The sequence below is a fragment of the Mycetomoellerius zeteki genome, unplaced genomic scaffold (genome assembly GCF_001594055.1).
Source record: "Mycetomoellerius zeteki isolate Tzet28-1 unplaced genomic scaffold, Tzet1.0 scaffold245, whole genome shotgun sequence".
In the NCBI taxonomy this organism is placed as follows: Eukaryota; Metazoa; Arthropoda; class Insecta; order Hymenoptera; family Formicidae; genus Mycetomoellerius; species Mycetomoellerius zeteki.
The window spans coordinates 701,658-717,242 of record NW_017257222.1 but is presented as its reverse complement, the minus strand read 5'-3'; the positions used below and the strand labels follow the sequence as shown (position 1 = coordinate 717,242).

The 15,585-nt window shown below is 36.0% G+C and overlaps 2 protein-coding genes across 3 annotated transcripts in view; both read right to left on the bottom strand.

Moving 5' to 3' along the window:
* Positions 1–155: 155 nt before the first annotated feature.
* The window catches only part of mle (dosage compensation regulator mle), a 16,732-nt gene continuing 1,302 nt past the window's right edge, over positions 156–15,585 (bottom strand). The window contains exons 2-10 of one of the 2 annotated variants that reach the window (XM_018449483.1): positions 7,407–7,527; positions 6,841–7,333; positions 6,083–6,129; positions 5,768–6,003; positions 3,949–5,623; positions 3,487–3,854; positions 3,142–3,411; positions 2,754–2,999; positions 156–2,256 (exon numbers count right to left, since the gene is read on the bottom strand). In XM_018449483.1, the coding sequence (XP_018304985.1) occupies positions 1,927–2,256; positions 2,754–2,999; positions 3,142–3,411; positions 3,487–3,854; positions 3,949–5,623; positions 5,768–6,003; positions 6,083–6,129; positions 6,841–7,333; positions 7,407–7,485 (3,744 nt within the window). In that variant the 5' untranslated portion in view covers positions 7,486–7,527 and the 3' untranslated portion in view covers positions 156–1,926. The other variant, XM_018449484.1, reaches the window with a different exon arrangement.
* On the bottom strand, positions 9,732–11,861 carry LOC108723609 (protein regulator of cytokinesis 1). The gene is made up of 2 exons (XM_018449485.1): positions 11,762–11,861; positions 9,732–11,683 (listed from the first exon to the last, which is right to left on the bottom strand). Exon 2 carries the CDS (start codon positions 11,664–11,666, stop codon positions 9,732–9,734), a length of 1,935 nt encoding a protein of 644 aa, XP_018304987.1. The 5' UTR covers positions 11,667–11,683; positions 11,762–11,861.

Below are 15,585 nucleotides of genomic sequence, written 5' to 3'. Positions count from 1 at the left end.
TTCCTTTATAACAGAAAGTATGAAGAGACAAAGAAAGATGTTTTCATATTATGAAGGTATCGTCGTATCATATCATAAGAGTTAAGAGAAAAAGAAAACTAAGTATTGCATCTAAACGAATTACACTGTGATTCTATATTGTATTACATGGTCGATACAATGTCATTGTGTTATACTATTATATAATAGTATAATATATTATAGCAGTTATAATATATTAGTATAGTATAATGTTAAGATACATCCAGCTTATCGAACCAAATCTCGAATCAAATCTAGAGACAAGCTTCGAGCCAAACCTCTTGAATGTCACATGTATATTTGAAGCCATAATACTAGAAATTGATCTGAAACTTCAGATAAAAAAAGAATTTATCAATCGCATTGGACATATGATCAAATTGTTCTAATGGGATTTGTTAATTCTTTCTCTGAGATTTTAGTCTAATTTCTAGCATTGTGAACACAAAACTTTATCACATAAAACACACAGGGTGCTTGAATACCAAGAGAGGTAGAAAGATGCTTGTGTCGACTTGTGTCATCAAATGAAAAGCATCCACAATTGAAATCACTGCCATACTGCTGATCTGAGTAACAGGCGAGAAGAGTTTACTCCGCGTCCACCCTAGCACCAATCTACACAAGTATTTACTTCTTCTTCTTCTTCTTCTTCTTCTTCTTGAGATTCTCCTGTTTGGACTTCCGACCTAACATAAAGGATCACAGTACCACATGATCAATTTGGATAAAAAAATCCTGTGATAGCCTCTTCGGGGGATAGAGACTCCACCATTAACTCAATCTTATTTCTTTAGTGCGATGCTCCCAGAATCAATGCAAACTCCTTGCATAAACAAGGATACAAGTGTTTACTACGAGTAGATTTTGGGACTCTGCGAAGAAACATCACGTTTCCGTACATCCCAGAAAACGTGATCTGACTGTATTAATCTTCATAGGACTTTCTTCGAAAGGTAGGTACCAACAATTAAAAAAAAAGAATTGAAACTACAGTATGGATCACAGAAATGTTTGTGACGCTCATGAAGTTTAACTCACAGCTCATCTTTAAGTTCGGTTCAATAATCTATATGTACCTTTATAGTATATATACTGTTATATAATAATATAATGTCAATATATAATATCTAATATAAACCTACGATACATGAGTGACTCAACTTCCGTCCAGAATTATGGTAATAGCGACGAAATTGTATTACTCAATTTATATTGCTTTCTCCATTACTTTCCCTTCATATGGCGACACTTTTCATTTTGACAACAATGCTATGCTTGCAGACTAGATGTCTTTGAGCTGATGTGTTGGAACTAACAGTCGGAAGATCACCGACTTCCTTTCGACCATTCCTGACTTCTGCATATCACATACATTTAAATGTTTAAAAAATATGTTAATCCCTTCTTCAGTCAAACTTTTAAGATAGCAGTGCTCAAGCTTGCACATCAACTCACTCCACATTTTGGGTGCGGGTCCTTGACGCTACAAATGCTTCAAAGCTTTTAATTGACCAATCAAAAAATGCTTCGAAGTATCCGTAACATCAAATGGACCGCAGCAATTGCCGCTATTATTTTATAATCACAATATGCCTCACTTCCATTTTATACCAGAGGAAAAATTTCCTTACTGCTACAAGAGATACTCCAATTCGTTTCTTGGAGAAATAAAAAATTCCAGACAAAAATTGAACCATCCAAGTAATTCAATCTAATATAGTGCTGATTTCTAATTCTGGACATTAACTTGAAGTATCGCCTTTGTCGATCAAAGTAAAAAAAAGGAAGGCAATATGCATAAATGCTAAGACACTCCAGATCAATGTCCAGAATTATAAGTCCTGAACTGCATTCTAAAATGTAATAGCAACACGGTAATTACAATCAGCATAAACATATTAATTAGTAACGTCCGCGGTTGCCACTATTATTCCAGTTTCCTCGACCGCGCGGACTGCCCATGCCGTATCCCCTGTTGTAGCTTCCTCTGTAACCACCGCCGCGGTTATCATTAAAGCTACCACCATTCCCGCCGTAGGACTCGTTATTCAAGATTGGGCCACGGTAACCTGCACTTCCCCGCATTAGTTTTGGAGGTGTGATAAAGCTAGCGCGAAAGCCGGTTACATGTCCCCTGGGGGGTCGCACTGATTGGAAACCACCGCCGATTATCGGCTGCAACTCGTGACGACAAGCATTCATGCTGCATAATGCCTTAATCACGCCCAATACCTGAAAAAAAAAAGTTTTATTAATAGCACTATCGAAGCTACATTCCAAAATGTCCTCTCCGAAGAAAATTTTACTTGATATAATATAATGTACATTACGTTTTTGAAATGTAGTCCAAGATATTGTCGTTTACCAAATATTACAGAAAAAAATTGAAAAAAGAAGAGAGAGGAAGAGAACTATTTTTTTAAAGTATAATAAAAAAGATCTGATATTTGTAAAATAAAGTTTTATATAAAAAAAACAGCAAAATTAAAGCAAAATTGTCGTTAATGGTTTCAATATACTTTATCTCAATTAAAAATATTTTTTGTTTATTACGAGATACATAAGAGAACGTTTATTATGTATTTTCTCGTTTCTGACATTATGATCTGAGATAGTAGTGGTTAGTGGCCAGAAGTTTTAATACAAAATTTAATAGAAAAACGTCAAATCTTTTGCGTTAACTTGATACATATATATGTACAAATTAAAATTTCAAGTTTAATTTATACCTTTTCTTCAGTCGGACTCAACTCTAGAATCGTTTCTGGATCCTTGGATGCCCGAACTACAAGACTTTCCAAAGCTGGTCTCAAAGCAACGATGGCTGCTGCATGTTGTGGATTCATATCTAAGTTGATCCAGTTGTCCAGTTTAATCACGCCATCCACGTATTCTACTTTTCGTGACCCAAACAGTAACAAATGTATAGGCGACACCATGGTCATTTGCTTGCAAGATACAGCTCTCGTGCGAATCTAACGAAACAAAATGGAGAGAGTTGTATCGAGGCGTGAGAGAGATGTTCATAGGTAGAATTTATTCATACAGCACGCATATCCAAAATTGAAGTATAAAATATCTTATATCTCAATCTTGGACATTGTGCTGTCTAAATACCTTTTCACCAAACACGAAGAACGGGAATGGAAAGTTTTGCTCGAAGTTGCTGCAATTCACCGATGTCTTATGAATCAGCGCAGCCTTCGATTCTGTGGTGAGAACTTTCCGCTTCTCCTTGTGATAGCACACATTGGGGTACAGGCCCATGCATAATAGCGCGGTAATGGTATCGAGACGCGGATCCGCACCTGCTTGATAATTTAATGGCATGGGGCACAAAGTCTCCTCGGGAAAACCGGCGCTTTGCAATAGCGCTTGTAGTTGATTCTGCACATACGGAATAATAAGTCATTATCGCGAGTATATAAGGATATATTCTAGCAACATCGCAATCCTACCAACCTTAGCTTCCCAGGTAATTCGTAAAGTCGGTAGACTTAGGCTCTTTGAATCACAGAATGTTTGTTCTGCCCATTCGCCACCTGTTCTCGCTTCCTCCCATGCTTGAAAAGCATGAAACATTGCGACATGGTCGCTGAATCTAGCCCCGGCAAACCACTTTTGCTGAACAGTCAGCCTTTTTACATCCGGACCCATATTGTATACCTCGGGGAAAGTGGTACTATTTGCGGCCATTGTCGAGAGCGCGTCGCCCACACGGAACATACATCCTAGGATCATCATCTTTCCCAACCGCGGTTCTATAGGTAAACGCGCCAAAATCTTGCCGAGAGGCGTTAATTCGTCGTTTTTATCCAAGCATTTCATTTCTACGTGCATAGAAATACAAAAAGAAATTAATTACACAATACAATTAGAAATTAATTTTGAATTATAGAAAAAGGAAAAAATAAAGGTATATACCTCTTAATACAACTTCCGCTTCAATCACAGCGTCAATAGGCGGCGGCTCAATTGCCTTCGATAAGAATTGACCGATATTGCCTAATCTTAACAGCTTGATGCTCAACGCCAATTCGTGCAGAGGCGTCCTGAACATTTCTGGTGTCATGTGTTCGTCCATTTTATTGAATCGAGCTTTTGAGCACAGATGGAAACAGAAGCCGGGTCTAACGCGACCAGCTCTACCCTTGCGTTGTTCCAGATTCGTTTTACTGGCCCAAACAGTTGCGTAATTAGTCATATTATTATGCGAAGTAAATAACTTCATTTTGGCCTTGCAAGAATCTATAACGTAGACGACATCGTTGATCGTGATCGAAGTTTCTGCAATATTTGTGGACAAAATAATCTTCGTTACAAATGATGGAACAGGATCAAAGACTTTACGCTGATCTTCTCTCGGTAATTGCGAGTGTAGTGGGATAATGAGATAAGACGATCCGCCGAAGAGAGAATGCTGTTGAAGGTGTTTCATCAACGCGAATATTAAATTCCATCCAGGAAGGAAAATCAGCACAGCACCTGGAATATCCTGTCTTTTAACATACATAAGTAGCGCCTCTATTAATTCAAAGCTTATTTCTTTCTCCGTCAGTTGTCCCATAGCGTTCTTTGTTTCAATAGAATAATTATTGCCGATGACTTTATTTAGATTTTCGTCTGGTTCTGCGTCCGGTATTGGTAAATCGTCCGATTCCTTAGATTTACGTTTTCCGGAACTTGTAGGTGGAAAAAAATTCGTTAGCTGTATACAGTCCTCCAAAAAATATTGCTGAACAGGATATGCTCTGCCGGGAATCTCCACCACAGGACATTTGTTGAAATATTCGCTGAATAATGTTGTATCAATTGTAGCAGACATGAGGATGATTCTGAGATCGGGATAAAGATGGATCATATCTCTGAGCACAACCATGATGAAATCCGAATTGACATCTCGCTCGTGGATCTCATCAACTATAACATGCGATACGCCTCTAAGGCCACCCTCCAGCTTTCTCAAGAGTACACCCACAGTGCAAAACATTATACTAGCATAGGGTCTCGGTAAGTACGATTCAAACCTAACAGAATATCCAACCGATTGTCCCAGGGCTTCGCATCTCTCGACGGCGACTCGATCGGCCACAGATACGGCGGAGATTCTTCTTGGTTGAGTGACAACTATACTGCAATATGCACCTTGACCGGATGCGATATAATCGTCCAGAATGAACTGACAAACCTGTGTAGTCTTACCACATCCCGTATTTCCACGTATGATAATGATCGGATTTTCGTTAATTGCATTCATGATCTCGCTTTTTTTATTGAAAACAGGCAGACTTGATCTTTCCTTGGTGCATGCCTGCAAATTAGAGTCCTGCTGCAGCTTTTCTCGCTGTTCGTTCATTAAATTTTCTGACAACTGATCCAGAGATGTTGTTGCCAGCGGTCCCTCATCTATATTGCATCCAGTCCATGGATTCCAATTCGGCTGAGGTGGTGACCAGCTTACGACACCAGCGGGTTGCGGTACAGAAGATATGAAGTCATCCAAAACTTGATTTGTCAACAAAGATACGCCAGCAGTTGACGTATCTTTTTCGTCTTTCGGTACAGTTGTATTATTATCATCTTCTTTTGCAATTAACGGCTATATTTTAAACATTTTATTTTTTATTATAAATCTAATTAGATATTTTGAACCCCTCTCCCTTTCTCTCTCTGTGTATGCGCACGCGCGTGTGCACACACACACACACACACATTTATAAAGGATAATCAAAATGATTAATACCTCTTTAACATCAATTGGTTTTATATCTAAACTCGTTAGAACATCGTGGATCTGACTCTCCAGTTCCGGTGAAATTTTGACAGGATAAGGTCTCATCTGTTCAGTATCCTTATTCTTTTTTAATGTACCACTAAATGCTTCAATTACACCTAGATGATATAGTTGGCGAACAATAGACAAAGCACAGCTTTTTGAAGCTGTTTGTTTATTTGATCCAGTTTCGCGGCCAGTTATAGCTGTTGTATTAAAATATTAAATTATTACATTCTTATATAATATGTTTAGATGCATTTAAATAAATAAAAATTAACATACTTCGTCCAAGTTGCTTAATATAAAGTGACATTTCTGCCATAAAACTCCTGTAAAAAATAATTTCTGTTATAGATATTATAAAATGTACTATATGTTATTAACATAATTAATAATTAAGGGAACAATGTGAAAGAAACACATATAATTAACACAATTTGAATATAACAAAATATTTTAAATAATTGAATAAGATATCTACTGTACATTAAAAAAATTATTGATATAAACTAAAAACTAATTTTCGTATATTAATTTTACTTATTGAAAAATCAATATAAGTTATTTTATTATCAGTAATTTCTTATAAAATTTGTCAAAATAATGGCAAATAAAATAATTAAATTTATTTCTTGTTATAACCATATCAAAGGTAAAAACATTTTGTTTCACTTATTCCCTCAATTAATTACAATGAATAATAATGACTTACCATTTGAAGATGTCACAGATGACCACATTGGAGTACATTGAAGAAAGTTTCTTTATCTAGTTGCACCAAAACCATTATTAAATCATTTTAATAAAAGTTTTGGTTTAACGCACTTATTATTTGTGCAGAAGAGAGTCATCGTCGACTCTCTTGCACCAGCTTTAGATGTAAGTGAGCAATATACTCCAAAATGGCCTTGTTAAATCTCAAATGGTACAACAATCAGCAAGCAATTGTTCATAACAGTGAAACACATAAATTGAACTATGCACTGCATTACAATGCCATTCCAATGTTCTAGAAAAAGTCCATTTGCAAGACTCCATACCTCGTATGATCCGGACCGACCGGAGTATATTTGTAATCTGCATTAATTTTGTTAGTTTGCATAAATTGATGAAGCTTGGACTTGGCATTTTCTATCGTCCAGTTCCCATGTATCCCAGAGTTTACGTCAACGTCCTCAGCATCTTCCACTTTCTTTTGATCAGCTAGTCTATCCATGTATGTATAATTACTCTGGCCACGTTCATTGTACGGCCTGTATGCTTGACCAATGTCATTCGGTCCCATGCCTCCTTGGAATACCGATTTCATTGGTGTTGAGCCTTCGTTCTTAATAGCATCCGGTGTCATCGTCGGTATCCCGGCATCTTTTGGTACATCGCTTGGATTCACGCAATTCGTACGTACTAAATAGTTAACATAATCTCTCGCTGCGTTTCCTTGCGCATCCTTTTTGTTAGTCGAATTTCCTGCGCCGACGTAGTCATAGCCAGGTATTCGTAATTCGCAGAGGAAACGTTGCCTGTGCTTCGGTCCTGCGAAATGTAAATAATCCATACAATTCATTTTGGCTAATTTGAACGGAATAAAATCAACAGATATACTTACCTGTTGGTCTAACATCAAATTGCGGTTCTTTGCCGTTCTTCGCACACCACTGGTGGAAAAAGGATTTTATATCGCCCATTTTTTTAACCTTCCGTCACTATTCTCAGGTGTTAACGTTCTTCTCTCGTATATGAAGGAATAGTAAATGTTATTAAAGTAACTGTCTCGTATTTTCACTTATATTTCTAAAAGAACGATGATAAAGAGCAGACATAAAAATCAGCAAGATGTCAAGAAAGTTCATTTAACCTAACCTAACTTAGGAGGCGATCCACTTAACATTGCAAATGCTTCGTTGACCAATCAGAAGAAAGGATTTTATGAATTGACCAATCAAAGAATACCAAAGTATTTGGAGCGTGAAGTGGACTGAATGGATGCCAACCAATCCCAACTATGATCTCCATGAATAATTCTAGAGTGCGCCAGAGACATCTTTCAATTGCAATTTGTCGAAGTCATATGAAAACGTGACAAATCTAATCTAAGTAATCTAATTTTATGTATCTTGAATGGTTGATGTTTATGGAAATATATAAATTTTACTGTTTTAATTAAATATCGTACTTGAATGCAACAGTTTTAATTTTTACGTATTTTTATTGTACTATTTTAATGAAAAAATACATATTAATTTAATAATTCAAAAATTTTTATACTTCAAAAATTATTAAATACATACATACAATTAATTTTAATTAATTATTCATTCTAATGTTATTGCGATAAATAATAAAGTTTTGTTAAGAGACGAAATTTTTAGTTTAACGAAATATATTTTTAAGGTAATCCTTTTAAAAATACAATTGTTTAATACATTTCGAAAGTTATATTAGGAATTAAGTTTCGTACATCGTAAGAGTATATTTACGTTACAAATGTGCAAAGATCTTATCAAGTTTTTTCCGTACGTTACAGAAATATTATTCGCACTTACAAATATTTTAAAATTTACGGAGAAATGTTTGTACAATACTGACTTATTAATAAATCGTAGATATGTGCGACAATAATAAAACCTATAATCTATTTAATATACTACAGCTGCGAATAAAAATTGCATCGAACTACACTTTTGTTCGGCGAAAGGAAAGTATTAGCAATGCTCTTTTTTTTTTTCCTTCTAACGAGTACGTTTATTAACTTAAACTAATCTCGACTACGTTCAACTATGTTGGAAGCAATTTAATAGATTTTTGCATTCCAATATCACCAAGCAGTAACGAATATCAATTCCTATTTGTACTGTATTTTACATATGATAAAATTTGAGATTCGAAGGATAATCTTCAGCACGATTGGAAAAAAAGAATTTCGTAAAAATTAGATTTTTCAGATCATTCTTACAAGCGATAAAGTTTACTATGTCATTAATTTATAAAGTAAATAGATTCGTGAGATGCCTACAAAGCAAAGTTATATTGTTTAATGACTTATAACGGGCAATAACAAGTAGTAATTAATATGCATTCAATTCATTGTCAGATCATACAACGATAAAGACTTCGACTTACCTAACTTACTTAATTTTTTATTTAACAAGATTTTGCCAACGAATGAAGAGTTGGTTATGAAAGTATTTTATAGCAATGACAGTGTGATGCTGATCATGACCTTTGTAAAAAAAAATGACTGCACATGTTATAGGGATAGGTACACCCAAAAACTTCGATTCTTTCTCTCGGAAATTTTTACAAACTGAGAAATGACCCACCTTTTTACATTAATGATCATAGTTCGTGCGCGATTAATGACACGGCTAAACCTTTTACGTCCGCTTACAACTAAATTTGACGTAAAGATGAAATAATCTGAATTTTCGGAAGTTTTAAAAAAGTAACCGAGGGAAAGAATCGAAGTCTTTGGGTGTACAAATTATACATTTGAAAATGGTTCACAAATTGTATTAATTTTCATGACTTAAGTGTTTTTTATGAACAAATTGATATAATTATTACAAACTGAGGAAGACTAAGTTGATAATTTTTTATTATTTAATTGTGAACAATTATTAAAGGACTCTCAAAATGGAAAATTAAAATATTTCAAATTAAAAGACTTTGAAAGTAATAATTCAATAAATGTGCACAAATTTTCAACTAATTTTATGTATTATATATAATTCATATTAAATTATTATTACAAACTTCTGAACATTTCAGTCATATTTATCCTCAACGAAATCACAATTTTATTATTGTATGGTTATGACAATAAATTGAATGTATGTTAATTACTACTTGTTATTGCTCGTTCTAAGCCATTAAACAATATAGGTTTACTTTATCATGTCATAATATAAAAAAATATATTATTCGATCTTGTTTAAAAGATAAAAGGCAAGTTACTCGGGGCCGTTGCTAGTTTCGGGATGTTAATGACTCTGGGGCTGTGCGGTGTTTTGCGCGCGGAGAGAGGAGTGAAAGATGGTGTTGTCGTTGCAGAAAGATGTTTCCTCAATGGTTTCATAGGCGTTCGAACTGGCGTTTTGTTGATATTGATCCTATTGGTGCTCCTTAGTATCTGTTCTGGCAACATTGAGCTGTGCAATTCCTCTCTGGCTGTCATATGACCTTGAAACTGATTGTATGTCGTATCTATGATGCTATTAACAGGTGACAGCGATTCCTTCCTTTTCTGTCCGCCTTTGGAAGATCTGCCTGATTTCTGATTAATCTTTGCAAGTTTTCCGCTCCTTCTGATCTTGGATACAGTGATAGTAGGCTTATTTTTGTCGCCGTTTTTATTTCTGCGTTTTAACGACGAGTTGGGGGATGGACTGAACAATTTGCGTTTCGATAACCCTAGCGCTGGTCCTCTGTGAACGCTCAACATACCCGGCGTACGCTTAGAACTATTTAAAGGCGATTTCTTAATTGATTTATCTTTTGCTTCTTTTCTTGCCTTCTTCTTTGACTCCCTCTCGAGAGTAACACTTTCCCAACTCTCTGCTAAAACATTTTCCAACGATGTACCGTAAATAGTAAACATCTGATTATGAATAGTCTCGTAATCCTTGATCAATTTCCTCAATTCTGCTTCTATTTTGGGTAATTTCCTTTGTATAGCATTACGCTCTTTTTCTTCCATCAACAATTGGCCCCCGCGATTATGATAGCGATCGAGATTGTTTGCTCGCTGAAGCAAATCCTTAACTTTTGTTATCAAATTTTCGCGTTGTTCTAGAAGCTCAAATATCGTTTGATTATCATTATAAAATTTGCGCAATCTCTCTACTTCTAACTCGTGCAACGTCAAAAGATCCTCTGTAAATGTATTAGAAAAAAATGGTGCAAACGTGTTTCTTTCTGCTTCACAGTATTTGCACAAGTCCCATAAAACCAGTAGTTCGGATCTGATCTGTGTGACGTACTTGAGGATATTCTCTTTTCTTTTTTCCTTACAACGCTTTATTTCTACTGCAAGAGCATTTACGGTATTAGTGTTGTAACCAAGATGTCTCTCAAGGAATAATTGACAAACGTCGTCAGGTTCATCAAGATATTTCCACAATGCCAATAAATCTTCCTTCATTTTTTCGACGCAGCACTTTGTATCTTCTATCTGTATACCCAATTCATCCCTATACTCTTTCAGTTTTGTCATATTATTTGTATTCAGCACAAATTCCTCAGGATTGTTGCAAACTAAATCTATAAATGGCGAAGATGGAGATATTTCCAAATCATTCATCATTTTGATTATGCAACGACGTATATCTGTAAAAATATTCTCCAAATGTGTCTTCTCAATCTCTTGCTTTTGTAGATAAAGCTTAAAGCTCTCAAGATCTTGCTCTGTAGGTACAACATTCTCGACTATGTTTAATACTTTGCAGCCGAGCTTCTTGCAAATTTCTTGTTCCTTGGACAATAATTCCTTGAGGATTACAATACGTTCTTTCTTTAGGCACTCTAAATTTTGTAAATCTGTTTGAAGAATTTGTTCAACTTTGTACAAAGGGACATGATCATACGTTTTGGGTATCATCTCCATTTGCAATTCTGCATACAATGCCGTTGTTTGTCTTAAAAGATCTTGTATGTTAGCAAACAACAGCTGCTGCTTTGACTGTGCCTCAGCGACCATGTCGTTTAACAAATCCATTATGTGATTATGCGCTTGGTCATAATACGTCGATCGCATATCCCTGGTGCATCCGATGCCTTCCCAGGTTTTCTGCAGCACGTCGAATGCCTGTTCGAGTTTGACGGCTGTTTTTTGCACGACAGGCTCCCATTCTGGTTGATCGGCCATCATTCCCACTTCTTAATTTTCTTCGAGAAAGAATAATATCCGAGTTAAGAGTACAGCTCAATACGGTTGTTATAAATTGTGCATCGTCGCATACATACCTCAATCTCTAGAAAGTGTCAATCTATTGCACGAAAGAAATTCACACACGTCACTTTCGTCAGGAAACGACGCCACAATAAACGCATGCCGTTAGCTTTTTGAATTTAAACGGTCTATATGCGTGTTTTGCTGAGTTTGCTCGATGGCGTTGTTGTCGCAGCATCGGCGCGTTCCGAAGTTTATAAAAAGTACGTTGAAAAGAACAGGGAGTACAATGGGTGCATCCAGAAGCGACGACCGTTCACTGAGCGCTCAGTGAGCTCTTGTATCTGTTTGGTCTATATTTTTAGATCTAACAGAATATGCCAATCAGATCCAAGAGCTCACTGAGCGCTCAGTGAGCGGTCGTGCTTCTGAATGCACCCATTATGAGACCTGTTCTTTTTGACTGAACTTTTGCACCAGTTCATCTTTCTTCCTCTTCTTTCCTCCTGGAGAGAAAAGGAAGAAAGATGAACTGGTGCAAAAGTTCAGCCAAAAAGAACAAGCCTATGCTGAATTCACACTGCGTACGATATCCAATAGAATTTGACTGCGTTCAGCAGATAAAGCAACTTTGCAATTGGCCCTGTTCTTTTTAGCTGAACTTGCACGGTTTATCATGTTTCTTTTTTTCTCCAACGTGAAGAAAAAAGAAAGAAAAATGAGCCGTGCAAGAACTTAGTTAAAAAGAACAGACCTCTTGTTAAATCTGTTTTCTTTTATTCCTGCTTATTTCCTTTTATTTCCTTCTGAAATCGTGCACGTGGTGCAATAAATGAAATAAATATATTTATAGCGACGAGCGATATCCAATGGCTGTATTCAACAGACTCAACAGTTGAGTGAGCGCTCGCTGCTTGTTGTATGGCTGCGTTCAGCAGAACGTTCGTTCAGCAGAACTGTTGGAAGTTTCTTTCGAGCTGATTGGATCATACTTTTAGATCTAGAAGAATGGTCCTATCTCAGCAGACAAACATAAAACGGTTGCAAAACTGTTGAGTCTGCTGAACGTACCTATTGTTTTAAGGGCCACTGTCACCAAGCTCAGTTAACTTAACTGGAATTGACCAAGAATTGACCAATTTGAAGCAAACAAAATGACAAATGCGATTGGTTAATTCTGATGGACTAACTGGCCAGTTAAGTTAACTGAGCTTGATGACAATGGTCCTAAATATAAAATTCTGATTGGATGATCTGAAAGAATATACCAATAACAGCAAGTGGTCACTCAGCTGTTAAGTTCGCTGAATGCGCCCAATGAAATTTCTATTTTTTCGCACGTGACGATATAAAACAGAGCTTTTATTGGATATCACGTCCAATGTGCAATAATTAAAAGACTAGGGCCGGTATTCATAGTCAGATCTTAAATTTAAGACTGTCTTAAGTTCAGCCTTGAGGTATCATGAACCAATCAGAGAGCCGCATTAGCGTTTTAAGACATTACTTAAGACGATCTTGAAATAAGAACCGACTATGAATACTGGCCTATGTGCCTGGTTTATACTTCGGTCTTAACTCTAAAATCCTAAAATTCAGCCAATGGAATACAGATTTCAGTTAGAATCAATTAAGACTGGTAGCCCTATTGGCAGAATTTTAGCATTTTAAGGTTAAGACCGAAACGTAAAGTCTGTTCGCGTTGCTTACACTTTTCGCATTCGACATCTTCGCTTTCTCTTTTTTCGAGGCCAAATATATATCTATTTCTCATTTTAAGTACAAAAATATTTGAGGATTTCATGCAACGCGAACAGACCTATAAACCAAGCAAAAGTTTACGTTACGCATACTAAGGCCGGAATCGGACTACGCATTGAAGATTGAGATTGAAGATTGAAGATTAAAATTTGACCAGTGAGAACAAAGGAATTTTAGCTCTTATTGTTTCGATTGGTCAAATTTTAATCTTTCAATCTTCAATCTCAATATTCAATGGCTGCGTTCAGCAGAACGTTTGTTTTGCAACTGTTGGAAGTTTCCTTCGCGCTAATTGGATCATACTTTTAGATCTAGAAGAATGATCCTATCTCAGCAGATAATCATAAGACGGTTGCAAAACTGTTGAGTCTGCTGAACGCAGCCAATGAATAGTCTGATTCAGGCCTTAGAAATCTAGGAAATAATTGAATAATTCCGACCGGAATCCATTCCGACTTTGTTCAATAGGTCTGTTCGCGTTACATGAAATTCCCAAATATTTTTACACTTAAAATGAGATAGATATATATTTGGCTTTAAAAAGAGAGAAAGCGAAGATGACAAGTGCAAAAAGTGCAAGCAACGCGAACAGACATCATGATAGGTATCCAGGGTCAGGGTAGAGTCCTAAGGTTTGTTCGCGTCGCTTGCTCCAAATTAACTCAGAGAGCACTTGGATCACCGTGGATCACCGGTAAGATGGCGATTGGAGCAGTTGGATTCATGTGCTCCAACACTCGATGACACGAACGGATTTAGGACAAGTTGGGACAAGCGTCCTGTCGTTCTATACTACATGAAGAGTTCCACTATGATCCTGTGTGCAGAAATCCGAAATTAATCACTAAAGTTGACTATTCAGGTTAAGATTACAGAACATAGGTTAAGATATCTGTAACAACCATGAAATACTTCTCTCAACACTACACATTCTCAATCATTACGCATGCGTGCGTAACATGCCCCAACCGCACCACCTTCTGAGGTGAGGCAAATGGAGCGTGCTCTTAATTGATCCATGGAGTATACTCTAAGGGCCATGGCACACAAAAAAACTTAAGCAGTAAAATGTAAACAGTAAACGAATTGACCAATCACAGTAAAGTCCATAAGACCATAACATAAGCAGTAGCGAATCCAACATGTTGATTTCCTTACTGCTACGTCTTACTGCCTTAAGTTTTTTGTGTGCCAGGGCCCTAACGCGACGCGAACATCTAGTCGCCATATTGGTTCCGGTGACGCGAACGTATTGGAGCGCGTTGGAATGAACAGGAGCAGATTGGAGCGTGCGACGCGAACAAACCTCTAGATTTATCAGAGAGGCGCAACCGATGTTACGCATTCTGATTCGCTGTTACAATCACATGACTTGGCATTTATAGAACTAGTGACATATTTCTATTTCATTTTACTATACATTCTATCTCACTCTATCTCATTCTCTTGAACAGTATCCATGCTGACTAAATTGCGATTACTGATATTATACAGAAAGTCTGATTACTTGTTCGTTAACAGTAGATATATATGCTTCACAATTATCATTTTTTTCAATGTTTCTTGAATGTAAGAACATGATACTGCAATCGTACTTACAATATCTTATCTTCAAACGTTTCTGTTTTAATTTACAAACAAGCAATCACTTCAAATGACTTTAAAATTACTTCATTTCAAACAGTTGGAATACGCCATAGATTAAACCATATGAAATTCTTTTACGTATCATACAGAATTATTTACCTGTGAGTAATGCAATATTTTTTTTTTTAATTTCAGGAATAATTTTATCGAGAATCTTTACCATCGAGTAAAGTTTTACTCCGTTACCCTATAAGCGCAAAATGTTCCTAGAATGTTACATGAATATTATTAAAAAAAATTAAAATAATGTTATTATAATATTTCGAAAATATCATAAATATTTTTTTAATATTACAGGAGTATTCTAGAGGTTATATGTCCACTTATATATAATAATAAACCTAGGTATTATATTTTAATATTCCTGAAACATTATTAAAATATTAATAAATATTAATTATTTTTAATTTTGTGCAATTTGAATTCACAATCCAGTAACGAAAAGTTCTTATCAGTCTATGCTGCATCTTGTGCTAAAAAAACGTTTCAA